The sequence below is a fragment of the Phymastichus coffea genome, unplaced genomic scaffold, assembly GCF_024137745.1.
Source record: "Phymastichus coffea isolate CEN01 unplaced genomic scaffold, Cenicafe_Pcof_1.1 PCOF00003, whole genome shotgun sequence".
In the NCBI taxonomy this organism is placed as follows: Eukaryota; Metazoa; Arthropoda; class Insecta; order Hymenoptera; family Eulophidae; genus Phymastichus; species Phymastichus coffea.
In genome coordinates this window covers 2,324,908-2,337,696 of record NW_026706814.1, presented here as the reverse complement: position 1 = coordinate 2,337,696, position 12,789 = coordinate 2,324,908, and the positions used below count along the sequence as shown (strand labels likewise).

The window sequence follows — 12,789 nt, the reverse complement described above, 5'->3', positions numbered from 1 at the left end:
GAACAATGTGTTTCTTTGTATACTTTCCATCTTTCAAAAGTATTTACCTTTACCGTCCTATTCAATGCTTTTCAGACTTTCTTTCTTGTCATTTCCAGGTGTTTGTTCTACCATGGTGTATCACCAGCCCATCTACTTGATTTAAATGGACAATTGATCTCATAGATTCTTATCATAGCTTTTTGAACGAATTCCAGTCTTCTCTAGTTCCTTTCTATTGGCATATTTATCTTTGAAATGAGCTAGTCTATTTCCTGTATTCTACTCAATTTGTATAATTGGGTTTTCTTTTAGAGACCGGAATCGGCCTGAGAACTTCAATCTCGAATGTTATGGTCTTGTGATACGATATGGAAAGTTTGTTTCTCACACATGTCTTATATCCTTAATGCTCATTGAAACTAGAGTATGGTCTAGAACCTCTCTCCTATCTGCCGTTATAAAATTCAATTCCTTTTCTTTGTTTGCAATATCTTTTTGTATATCTATAAGGTATACCAGTAGATTAGCGTCCCTTTCATTGATATCGGCGCTTCCCCATACCATATAACGTGCGTTGGCATCACACTATTATTAAGTCGAGGTTATATGATGACAGTACTGAATAAACTTTTTTATCCTTTTATGTATCAGGTAGACGGAGGAGACTATTGCCGTTGTACTTCGTCCCTCCTCATCCTGAATTCTGTTGTATAGTCCCTGGAACTTTAGTCCTGTTGTAACGAGAGCAAGCGTTGCGTTTGTTCTTGTCGGTATTTTTCCCCAATCCTCCTCTCTCGGCAAGGCAGGTGACCAGCGTTAGGCGAATTTAAGACTGCGCCTAATGCATGGTCTTTATTTCAGCCGACGGAGATTGCCGCGCGAGGCCGAGCCGGCCATAAGTCGTCAAGTGGATGACAAAGTATAGGTGTTAGAAAGAGAGAAAGAGAGAGTTAGGGGCGTATGTGCCCCACACAGAATTAGGCAGGCGCGCGACGCGTAACCGATTAGCACATTGATCGCACGCCGCCTAATAAGTAGGTCAAGTGGGGAGAAAAAGATCGAGCGAAGAAGTTGTCGATTGCGAAAGCGAACGAGTGTACAGACGATCGTTAGTTGGTCAGAGATACAGAAGGTTCTAAGTCAATCAGAGGAGAAGGCGGTTGTTAGTCGGTCAGCAGTGCAGTTGAGAGCGCTAAGGTCAGCCGAACGCATCCGCCGTCAAGGAGCTGAAAAAAAGCCAAGAAGAAACAGAGAACAAGTACCTTTCCAGCATCGGGTAGGGACGCTACTCGAAGGAGCCGGCAAAGAGTTGCCCAGTGACGGCCAGCAACACCATCCGCAGGGCGCATCCAGGCCTCCCGTTCCTGCATCGATAAGATCAAGGCTCGTAATTTAATTTCTCTCTCTCTCTCTCTCTCTCTCTCTCTCTCTCTTCAACGATATGGTACAGCGAGTAATCGTAAGAGTCAGGTAGGTAGCAAGGCGCGTACGCGCCAGCTACCTACCTTCATTACGGTCGGCGTCATAAATTTGTTCAGGTAGAGTACCGTCAAGGCAATTTCTCGCCGGGCGGCTTTCTCTTTTAGTATAAATAGGCTAAGTCAGTTTGTCTTCATGGCGGTCACCTGCTGGGCGACACGTTCTGTACGTCGATTAGATTTGTAAACGCGTTAAATTAGGTAATTTGTTCTTTGTTCTTTTATGGTAGTAAGTGTTAAGAACTGTAGAGTTAAGACGTGTTGTAACACCGTTGTGTTCATTAGAAGTTAAGAGTTTGTGAAGCTGGTTATGATCATAATTATATGGTTTGTTATTTACGGTATTTGAAGTGTGATTAGATTTTGATTTGATTAGATTTTGATTTTATGTGATTTGTGTGATTATTGATTAATTTCAGTTCTTTACCTTTCCTCCCCCCTGTTCCCCCCTCCTTGATTGCTATGAGCGAGTACGCCTCACTTACCCACCTTTTTAAATTAATAACGAGTAGGAGCTTTCGTTACACTGTAACAGAAAACCATTTATACTTTTGATGCAAATGCACGTTCGTGTATTTCCGTAATTACTTCCTGGAAACAGTTTTCGCCTGTTTGTCATCAGTCTTATAATACAACCCCGCCATAACCAGGGTTCTTGTATTAGTGCTATATGTGTCTGCATCTTTCTCATAGTCCTTGCTAAGTTCGCAAGGCACTTTTGGAATGGTACAAATTTATCTGAAAGAAGCATATCTGGATGGGAGCGATTATTAGCTCTCTATCCACTGCTATGCTTCCTTTGCGCTCTTCCCTCCGTCAGGTTCTTCAGCGTATCCATGGATGATTTATCTAGATCCGGAATTAGAACGCCATTAGGAATCTGATTCAGGACCGCCTATTTAGCGGTATCCACCCACCCTCATTCTGCTTCTGGATCAGCTTCAAGAATTCCAGAGTAGATTTAACCGCTGAAGGCGGTCGGGCTAACAATTTGACGAGCCGTACTTCGTCTGACCTGATTACCCGAATTTTAAGTTTCTTTTCGCCTAAGTTCAAATTTTCCACTTCCTTCTCCAGCCAGACAGTCGTGTTTCCATCATCGCAGATGAAAACCATGGCCCCGTTTCTAGAAATAGAGTTCTAGAATTACAGAAACAAATTCTCTCTCTTCAATCTTGATGACTTTTTTTATCATCGTCCTTCTTGTCCGATTATAGAAGAAGAAATTTCTCAATCTACTATACAAGGCGCGAGTGATCGTAATTACTCCACTCAAGTTGCAACAATACAAAGTAGTACGAGAGCGAATTCGGTCAGCGTCGAGCCGCATAGAGAAATAAAAGCTGTCATGAACAAGTGAGAGCAGTTGTGACAGTAACAAAAATCTTCGGCAATAGACTTGCCGGGTTGTAGTAGGGGAGACGGCGACGGCGAAATCGCAGTCCCGCTGGTTTGGGAACGGCTGACATTTGACCAAGTCCACGGGACCGAGGATGCGTGACAGCTATAGTTGGCTGCTCTTAGAGTTTACTCAAATCCAATGAGGCCCGATAACAGACAAAGAAGTCGGAATACCCGCGGCAATGATATGCCGACGTTCGGTTTTCATATCTGCCGAGAATATTATTTTAGACTCTACTGCGATAATTACACAAGCCGACAAGGAAAAAACCCAGAAACCAGACAGTACGTTCCCAAAGGTTTTTGGTGCGCTGAAACCGAATCTGACCTCAGAATTGCTCCATCACCCTAGGTTTCCGAGAAATCCTAACCTAAAAGTTCAAAAAACACTATTTTTCACTATATTTCGCGTAGTATTACGTCGTAAGCCAATTTTATTTTAAAAAACGAGTAATGCTATCTCAAAGTACTACTCTTACCCTTAAAAACCATTTTTTCAGATTTAAAAAATCTTTTTTTTCCATCGAGATATCGTAGATTGAATTTGAGTGATTTAGCGATTTCGTTACAGCACGAAATAGTGGCGAATTTCCGAATAAGGAGTTATAGTGTAATTATATGTTTTTTGGGTCACTGAATCCAAATGTAACGTCAAAATGACTCTATAATCTCAATTCCCTTAACCCTAGAGCCCCATAACCTGCGACGCTGTAACCCCTGACCGACATACTCCAATTTCCTTAACCCTCGAGCCCTTTAACCTGCTGCGGTATAACCCCCGACCCTCACACCCCAATTTCCTTAACCCTCGAGTCCTTTAACCTGCTGCGGTATAACCCCCGACCCTCATACCCCAATTTCCTCAACCCTCGAGCCTTTAATCTGCGAAGCTATAACTCCCGACTCTCACACCCCAATTTTCTCAACCCTCGAGCCATATTACCGCGACGCTTTAACCCCCAACCCTCATACCGAAATTCGCTACGCAGAATACCTCAAGCCTCCAAATTATATTCAACCCTCGAGCCCTGCAAGTCTGCAACCTCAGACTCCTTTGCCAGAATTTTCTCAATCAGCACTTCAAGCTGCTATCGTATGACCGTATGTCTCTGCATTTCAATCCCTTCAATATCCAACCCTTGTATTCTACGCAGCTTTCAATTACGCGTTTTAAATCTCATTTATTCAGTTTGTGAGTGTTACATCTGAATATCTGCAACCCTACAGTTTTTCACTTCTTTTTTTTATAAAATAACGCTGTCGTTTATCTTAAAATGAACGTTTAAGAGATTTGCGTCTATGATGATCTGTCAATGTATCGTGTCGGTGTAGAGCCCAGCAAAGTCAGCCATCATGCTCTCATTCCATCTACCTTGATAATGTTCCTCTTTGTTTCTGAAATCTTGATGAAATCTTTGACCCATTTCTTCACTGAACGCACCAACATTGTCCGGAAAGTATTCCAAATGTGAAAACAAACATTGTATTTCCAGGCTCATCAAACACCCTAATTTTTTAAAATTCTGTAGCATTGTCGACACAATAGTTTTGTATTTAGGGTCCCGGTGGTTTCCGAGAAAATTCTCGGTGACACTTTTGAAACTTATCCAAGCATTTCTCTCATTAGTCGTCATTGTCAAGAGGAATTCATCATCTTTCATAAGTGCTCGAATGTCTGGCCCTACAAATATGCCTTCCTTAATTTTCGCTTCAGACAATTTAGGAAATTTGCCCTGAAGATACTTGTAACATTCATCTTCCTTATCTAGTGCCTTGACGAATTGCTTCAACAAGCCTAGTTTTATATGGAGTTGAGGTAACAAGATATGTTTAGTATCAACAAGGTTCTCATGGACGACATTGTGTGATCCAACAACCATTCCGATTCTTTTCGTCCATTCTTTCCGAACCCAATGTTCTTCTCGTGCACGACTGTCCCAGAGACACAAAAAACAGAGGTGCTTCATATTTCTAGATTGCAAGCCAACTAATATATTGATCATCTTGAAATCGCCACAAACGAGTCATTTGTGTTCATTGTAATTGATTTTCTCAAGAAGGAATCGAAAGTTATCGTGAGATTCTTTCATCACAGTGGAATGAGCAATGGGAATAGCTGCATACCCATTCCCATTGTGGAGAAGTACTGCCTTGAGACTTTGTACAGATGCATCCATGAAGAGTCGTCAGTTCTCTGGATTATAACCTCCTTGCACTCTATATAAACTGATGAGATGCTTTATATCGTTGCAGTAAACAAGGTTATCCACGCAAGTAAAATATGGCCGAAATGGAATATCTCTCTTCCTGTAAATAGAAACTTTTGTCTCAGGTAATAAAAGATTTCTTTCTTTTAGTCTTAAAGCTAAGAGTTCTGAAGAATCTTTCGGAAGATTCAAATCACGGATCAGATCATCCAAAGAATTTTGGTCGAAAAGTTTGGACTTTTCAGTCAGAAAAATCTTCTTCATCACTACTGATGCTTTTGTCTGTTACCGGAACTTCTATTGATTGAAGTTTTTTCGGCTCAGAATCAGAATTTTTTTTTCTTTCTATTTTTCCATACTGAGCTGCTGTTACACTAGAAACGTTCGGATAAAGGAGAGAAGCTTTGTTATTATGATTAAAACCTAAAGTATCACATTTACAAAAGTAACAGTCATCATGGTGATTTTTAGGTTCACGCTATATTGTTGGTTGGAGAACAACTTCGGTTTTAGTTTTATTTCAGTTTTTCAATCTTCGGCGACAGTCTTCACAAATATATTTAGGAACCCATGGTTTGTCTAAATTCTTCATAGGTGTCTCGTAACATTCTTCAAACTGATCTTTAATGATATCAGTGATTGATCGACGAAGTCGAGCTAACTCAAATTTACCGCAGATATTACAAAAGGAATTGATTTTTCCTTTGCATGGAATTCTACATGCCGACATCTTCAATAACTTATAAGTTAATTGGAAATCACGAGTAATATTATAAACTTATTCTAATAACGAAATGGGTAAATATAATTAAATATCTAGAAGACAAAGTAATAATAAAGATCAGTAAAAGTACTGCACGCAGTGTTATATGAGAAATAATAGAAAGTATTTAATTCCAGTGACTTCACCGTTAGCCTGCCGCTCAAACACGATCTCTAACAGGGATGAAGAGTAGAACACAAAAACTTGAAGTTTTCGAGCAGTGTTAAAACACGAATAATATTATAAACTTATTCTAATACCGGAATGGGGTAATGATAAAATTTCTGAAAAATGAAGTTATAATAAAAATCAATGAAAGTACTGCACGCAGTGTTGTACGAGAAATAATACCAAAAATTCAATTCCAGTAACTTATCCGTTAGCCTGCCGCTCAAACACGATCCCTAACACGGATGAAGAACGAAGCACAAAAATTTGTAGTTTTTGAGCAATGTCATACACGGTTATCCTCAAGTAAGGAAAGGAAGCCCCTCAGTGAATCCGATATCTGCTAACGTAGATACTTTCTTCATCATCAGTAGACCAGAAAAATGTAAGATTAAAAATCCTAGCTGATCGATTTCGCAAGTTATAGACACTTGTATGTAAACCTAAATTGTACTTGTATACGTAAGTTGGATATGAATTTTCCTATTACAGACACAAATTCTTCTACCTTCTTTTACCACAGAAATAACGTCTATCGTTGTTCCATTGACCCAGCGGTATTCCCCGTCCACCAAACTCGAATTTCTTTAACCCTCAATAGGGCCGGGGGTTATAGCTTCGCAGGTTAAAGACTCGAGGGTTAAGGAAATTGGGGTGTGAGGGTCGGGGGTTATACCGCAGCAGGTTAAAGGGCTCGAGAGTTAAGGACTTTGGAGTATGTCGGTCAGGGGTTACAGCGTCGCAGGTTATGGGGCTCTAGGGTTAAGGGAATTGAGGTTATAGGGTCATTCTGACGTTAAATTTGGATTCAGTGACCCAAAAAATATATAATTACACCTTATTCGGAAATCCGCCACTATTTCGTGCTGTAACGAAATCGCTAAATCACTCAAATTCAATCTGCGATATCTCGATGGAAAAAAAAGATTTTTTAAATCTAAAAAAAAGGGTTTTGAAGGGTAAGAGTAGTATTTTGAGATAGCATTACTCGTTTTTTAAAATAAAATTGGCTTACGACGTAATACTACGCGAAATATAGTGAAAAATAGTGTTTTTTGAACTTTTAGGTTAGAATTTCTCGAAAACCTAGGGTGATGGAACAATTCTGAGGTCAGATTCGGTTTCAGCGCACCAAAAACGTTTGGAAACGTACTGTCTGGTTTCTGGGTTTTTTCATTTTTTAAATTTTGTCGGCCTCTTTTATTTAGGCGGCCTTCCCTCGATCAGCTTTCGCCTAACTGCCCTATCTCTTTTTTTGCCGCTACGGATTCTTTTTATCCCCTTAGGTACTGCTCTTCCCCCACTATGCATCGCCGCGAGAGTACGGCGTACAAGGCCAGCAAACTCGCTATAACTCTGTCACAATCCATTGACATGCTTCCGTTTCAAACTGTTGGTGCGTTTAATTGTCGGATGATGCTGTAATTTGTCGAATTGCTTCGCTCGTTCAAGCTCTTGAAGAGAAAAATGAATAAGGTTTCCGAAACGTTGGTAAAGTTATGAAATAAATTTCTAGCTCGAAAGGATCTGTAGATGATAGTTTTTTAAAATAATACAAATAATTTCTCTTAATTTTTTATTCAATTTACTTTTATGTTATATTTTATTAATTAATTTAGGACAAGGAATGTGCTCTAACGTTTAGTGACATCTCCTCAGCCATCGCCTCAATCGTTCCCCAACCCCCTTGTTGAAACGACGAATAGTTGGAAAAAATGAAAATCCATCTCTATCTCTCTTTCTCTCCCTTTCTCTCATTTACGTGTACGAATGCATACGGAATACACTCTTGTTGGTATTCCAACGCGTCATCGAACATTCGTCGCACGCTAATTAATCTACGCGATGTCTCATTTTCTTTTACATTACATCAAAAATACGAAAAATGATTATATAAATTTCATCACTCAACACTGAAGTATAAAAGAAATGACGGATCATATGTGATAGCGTTACATTAAATAATAAACGTAACTAACAGTGATTTAAAACCCGACTCTTTCCGTATCCTGAATATACGAGTAGTTTCGCGCGCGATTAGTGTTATACCCGATGCACTATTCACTTATGAGAGTGTTTGCGCCTCCCGAACATCTTTTTAAAATAATGTGCACAGACGATCGCGAGTAGCCTCATCTGTTTCATCTAGATAGCTCCGTTACAACTTACTAATTTAATAATTTCTTAGCTGCATAGTTGTGGTAAAGAGATTTTATGTTAAGATATTATCTATCATAACATAATATTGAGAATAATAATTGATATTATATTAAATCTATTTCCATTTTTCAAATTAACTGAATTTAATTATAATAACTTTTTTTCAGGTTTATTAAGATTTTTTTGGATATAAAAAGTTAACTTCAAATAAGACGAACAATGAACCAAAAAATAATCTATTAGATAATTTGCCAAATGTTATATGTGAAACATTGCTTTTGAAGTTGTAAAGGAATAATATCTTTCAAATTCATCGAACATAGGTTTTTAAAATTTTTAATTTTTTCTAATAATAATAAAAACTGGAATTCAAGACAAAATTTGAATAAAATAAAATGAGACCAGATAATGAAAAGCATACAGACGTAAATATTCGATTTTCCTTAACCATAATGATATAAAAGTATTAAAATCAAGCCTTATATAATGGAAAATATAAAATCAAATTGAAAAATTGTATTAAATAACAGAAAAAAATCATAACCACTTACTTGTCACCTGATTTAATTGAAATATCTTCGAACTAACTTAATCAGGCCGGATGTTAATACGAGTATTAATTATTTGTCATTTATTGATTTATTTTTATATTAATGTTTGTCATAGTATATAGATTTTGTTAGTATGAAGATCTGTTTATACTGTAAACTCTATTTCAGGACGGATATAATTAGGAATGGACTTAAAGTTTGTGGATTTGTATGCTTGAGGTTTGTCTTACTGTTAGTTTTAAATTTATGTTTGGGGCATATAAATTTGGGTTATTTGGGTTTTTCTGAATTTAATTAATACTTATAACATTAATGAAAAATTTAGTATTGTCAGTACTGTATAAACTAATAAACAAGCTGATAAATATTTATAATAATGATATATACTAGTATTTTTTAAATTTTTAATAATTTTTATAAACTTTCACAATTAGCTTTATCCATTCATTAAATGATGAACAATAATGATACTCTTCGAACAAGTGTAAAACAATGAAGCATAATGATTCTTTACACGAAGCATAGCGAATTATTGCAAAATTACTGCAGCCTTCGATCTCACAATACGTTTTACAAGAATCGCCAAAGGTAAAGTCAACAAGTTTCTGTAATTTTCCAAGGTTCACATCAAGGTAACCAATTTTGTACCAAGAGTATTTAATAAGATTTTTATATCTTTATCATGAAAATTGGTTATGGACTAGAGATTGAAATTATATATTACTATTTTTATGCGATTCTTTATCAGTAGATAAGCAATGTATGTTCTGGGACACAAAAGATGCCGCCAATGTGTAAAGGATATGTGTATGTTCTGAGACACAAAGGATGCCGCTAATATATAAGGGATATGTTTATGTTCTGGGACACAAAGAGGCCGCCCGATGAAGGTGTTGTGTATTTAGGATAGTTTGACACGTGTTTGACACCTATTTATCCGCGTTTGACACCTGTTTGTCTATCAGTGGGTCCTTCAAAGTGACCACCCACCCACCCACCCACCTACCTATTCACCCACAGCTATATGATGCTCTCTCGCTCTCCTTCGATAGTAGGGCGCTTAGTAAGCTTATGCTGGCTGCGTGTAGGCCCTCGGAGAGTGGGTAGCGTTTCTAGCTTGCTAGACATGTGCGCCGTATAGTGTGGATGCTGCTCTCTCTCTCTCTCTCTTTCTCTCTCTCGTAGCATTTCTAGCTTGAGGTGCATTGGCTAAGCTATATGTTGGCTAGGTGCATTTTTAATGCTTCTTTCTCTCTCTCTAGCATTTGTTACGATTTATCTATGATTTCAAGTTACGTAAATAAAACCTTTACTCCACTCTTTTGTATGACTACACCCTCTTCAACCTACACCGCCGAAACCGCTGCTTTCAGCGCCACCATAGTACTTAAAAGCCGTGCTCGACTGGAAAAGAGCGCAGTCTGTCGAGACAGCCTGCTTCACTAGCTTTCTTAGCAGTGACAACCAGTAGTAGTGGTAGTAGTGGTAGTAGTGGTAGTAGTGGTAGTAGTGGTAGTAGTGGTAGTAATGGTAGTAGTGGTAGTAGTGGTAGTAGTGGTAGTAGTAGTGGTAGTAGTAGTGGTAGTCGTAGTAGTGGTAGTAGTGGTAGTAGTGGTAGTAGTGGTAGTAGTAGTAGTTGATGGCGAGAAGAAGGCTCCACCGACCGATATGCTAAGCCAAGTGCTATTATCCCTCAAGTAAATATAGGAAGGGATGAAGCACAATTTCGTTAAGAAAAACTTGACCTCGGAGGACCGCACCAAGAAGCCAGAAGCTCCTCGAAATCGGGAGAGAGACTTCTCTAAATCACTCGAGAACCACGACATTGAGACCGCTGGACATTTGGGACGTGAGAAGACCTTCGCCCGCATCGCCCAGTCCTACTATTGGCCAGAAATGTATGCGGACGTCAAAGGGTACGTCTAAAAGTATCAGATTTGTCAGCTATGTAAGGTCGAACAACTGCCGCGCGGACTCATGAGGGATCGGATGTTGTCCACACCTTGGCAAGTGGTGGCGGGCGACATCGCCGGACCCTTTCCGAGGAGCCCTCGAGGGCACGAATACGCATTAGTGTTCATCGATTTATTCATGCGAGGGGTCGAGTGTATACCTATACGTTGTGCCAATGGTAAGACGATCGCGAAGGAACTGCGGGAATGAGTGATCCTGCTCTTCGACGCACCTAAGGTCTTCCTGTCCGATAATGGCACCGAATTCCGTAACCAGTTTGTAGATGGATACCTGAGAGACCAGGGGATAAACCGGACCCTTACAACGACCTATACCCCACAGGCTAACCCTACCGAAAGAGTTAACAGAACTCTGAAGACGATAATAACCTCGTACTTACGCCGGAATCACAAAGAATGGGACCGAGTCTTACCTGATGTCGCGTTCGGTAGGCAATTTTCTTTGTGTGCTCGATCTCTCAAAAACATTAGTATATGACTTCCACTATGGCTACATAAAAGAAAGACTAGCTCATAAAGCAAAATTACTTTATACTGATACAGATAGCCTCGTGTATGAATTTCAAGATGTTGATATATATGAAATAATGAAAGAAGATATTAATAAATTTGATACATCCGATTACTCAGAAAATAATTAGTTTAATATGCCGTTAGTTAATAAAAAAGTTCTCGGTATTATGAAAGATGAATGCAATGATAATATTATGAGAAATTTCATTGGCCTTCGAAGTAAAATGTATAGTATACTAACACTCGCTACGGATTTCGTGTAGTAATAACAGTAGATGACGAATTTGAGGTATTTCTACCGAAACGAGTAAGCTTAGCGTTAGAAAAAGATTAGAAGATGCTTCAGAAATTGTACGAGACCACGGAGAAGAAGGAATTATTTCTACATCTTCGAGAAGGCTCGAATTTCGAATTTAATAATTAAATTACTAAAATGTATGAGTGTATATAGTAAATAAATTTATATTTAAAATTTTAATCACGTCTTTAATCCTAATTTAATTATTCCTTCAAATCCTTTTTTTGAGAAGAAGGTTGAAGTAATTACTTATGCGTTCTTTCCGCTGAGTTTCGACTTAGTGTAACGGTCTCATAAGCAATGATAGTAGTGGAAGTACCTCATCGGTGAGAGCGATGGTTGGGACTCTCACTATTCCCTAACATAAAAAATAAATAAAAAAGAGAGAAGGGGGCGAATTCAGCGGCTCGATAAGCATAATAGTGGGGTTATATTCTCAAATAGCGATAAGACGTTAATAAGAAGCCCATTCTGTTTGAAGCAGCGGTAAGAAGAAGTAGTAGTAAAAGCTTAGCCATGCCAGCTATAAGAGACAACAAGAGATCTCGCTCCTTTTCGAAGCATGTATGGTTTGCGAAGAAAGTTAAAATATCTTCCATACGAAAAAAAATAATCTAGAAAAGGTATTTGGGAGTAGATAGCACGAGATCACGAACGTTTCCAAAGACGTACTCGTATTTCTGAATTGAATAAAGTTATATCACGAGTATTAATTAAGAAACGTATATTGATGATGAATTGAATGCTTGGTCCTATATTAGAAAATCCCCACACTATATATATGTTAAATAAAATGGAAATCTAATTCAAAGTAGAGGGAGGCGGTTGTGGCGTCTCGAAAACCAAAGTAATGGGGAGAGGTTATAAAAGAGCTGTAAGCCTCGAAGTGCTTCATTCTGTCTCAAGAATCGAGTAGTAGCTATTATAGCATCAGCAACAGCAACAACAGCAGTAGTGAGAACAGTAGTAGTAATAAAAGTAGTAGTAGTAGTAGAAGAAGAAGAAGGCGTAACATTCTAAATCTCTTTACCTACAGCAAGATGAATTTTGAAATGCTGAATAACATTGGAATGAGGCGTTTCGACATATTTCCTGAAAAGAATCATTATGAATTACATGAAGATCAGAATTATCTAATAACATAGATGAGGCAAGATGAATCTCGAATTATTCTTAAACTCGATTGTGACTTCGAAATTGTGCTAATGGACCGAATGTCAAGAGCGATAATTCATCATTTTGATATTTTTGATTTTTTTATTCATCTTTCTGATAGAGTTCAAAAATATGCATTA

General features: G+C 38.4%; 1 protein-coding gene across 4 annotated transcripts in view; it reads left to right on the top strand.

The window, feature by feature from the left end:
- The window catches only part of LOC131664658 (proton-coupled folate transporter), a 690,091-nt gene extending 681,219 nt beyond the window's left edge, over window positions 1-8,872 (top strand). For all 4 annotated transcript variants that reach the window (XM_058935980.1, XM_058935965.1, XM_058935972.1 and 1 more), the window contains one exon: window positions 8,327-8,872. In XM_058935980.1, the coding sequence (XP_058791963.1) occupies window positions 8,327-8,360 (34 nt within the window). In that variant the 3' untranslated portion in view covers window positions 8,361-8,872. The remainder of the gene's footprint in view (window positions 1-8,326) is intronic.
- The last annotated feature ends 3,917 nt before the right edge of the window (window positions 8,873-12,789 follow it).